Source organism: Sinocyclocheilus grahami, unplaced genomic scaffold (genome assembly GCF_001515645.1).
Source record: "Sinocyclocheilus grahami isolate Dianchi unplaced genomic scaffold, SAMN03320097.WGS_v1.1 scaffold13869.1, whole genome shotgun sequence".
Classification (NCBI taxonomy): Eukaryota; Metazoa; Chordata; class Actinopteri; order Cypriniformes; family Cyprinidae; genus Sinocyclocheilus; species Sinocyclocheilus grahami.
In genome coordinates this window covers 4,977-5,518 of record NW_015515093.1, presented here as the reverse complement: position 1 = coordinate 5,518, position 542 = coordinate 4,977, and the positions used below count along the sequence as shown (strand labels likewise).

At 45.8% G+C, this 542-nt stretch overlaps 1 protein-coding gene across 1 annotated transcript; it reads left to right on the top strand.

Moving 5' to 3' along the window:
- Nucleotides 1-3: 3 nt before the first annotated feature.
- Nucleotides 4-531, top strand: LOC107579058 (protein FAM212A-like; the record flags this gene model as incomplete). The annotated part of the gene is made up of 1 exon (XM_016264941.1): nucleotides 4-531. A coding segment is annotated over one exon (435 nt), but the record flags the coding sequence as incomplete, so codon positions are not given.
- Nucleotides 532-542: the final 11 nt, after the last annotated feature.

The window sequence follows — 542 nt, the reverse complement described above, 5'->3', positions numbered from 1 at the left end:
GCATGCCTGGAGCGCTGGACATCGTTTGAGGCCAGCGACCCAACGGACTGGACCACGTCTTTGTTAACCAGAGGCCGTAACAGGCAACCGTTGGTTCTTGGGGACAACAGCTTTGCAGATCTTATTAAGAACTGGATGGATCTTCCAGAGTGCCCAGATTCTGCGGAACTCAAGCCGAACGCCAGCCGCAAAATAGCCAAGGACTTTCTGGTCAACATGCGGCGGAAATTAGCGGGCATGTCAAAGGGAGTTGAGGAGAGAAAGGCTTGCACTAAACGCATGTCTTGTCCTGTGGGATTTCAAGCCCCCAAACCGTTCTTTCACCAGTCTCACACAAGTTTGCACCAATTGGGACCAGACTTTTATCAGTTCAGCGCTGTCATGAAGACGGGGAGTCGACAGCCTATCATATGCAATGACATCATTGGATACATCTGATGTTTATGAAAACGGACTGGAGTTTACTTCTGAAAATGTCTAATATTGTTCCATGTATTAATAAATATTGTAATAAATGCTTTTTATATAAAAGAATCTCTTCT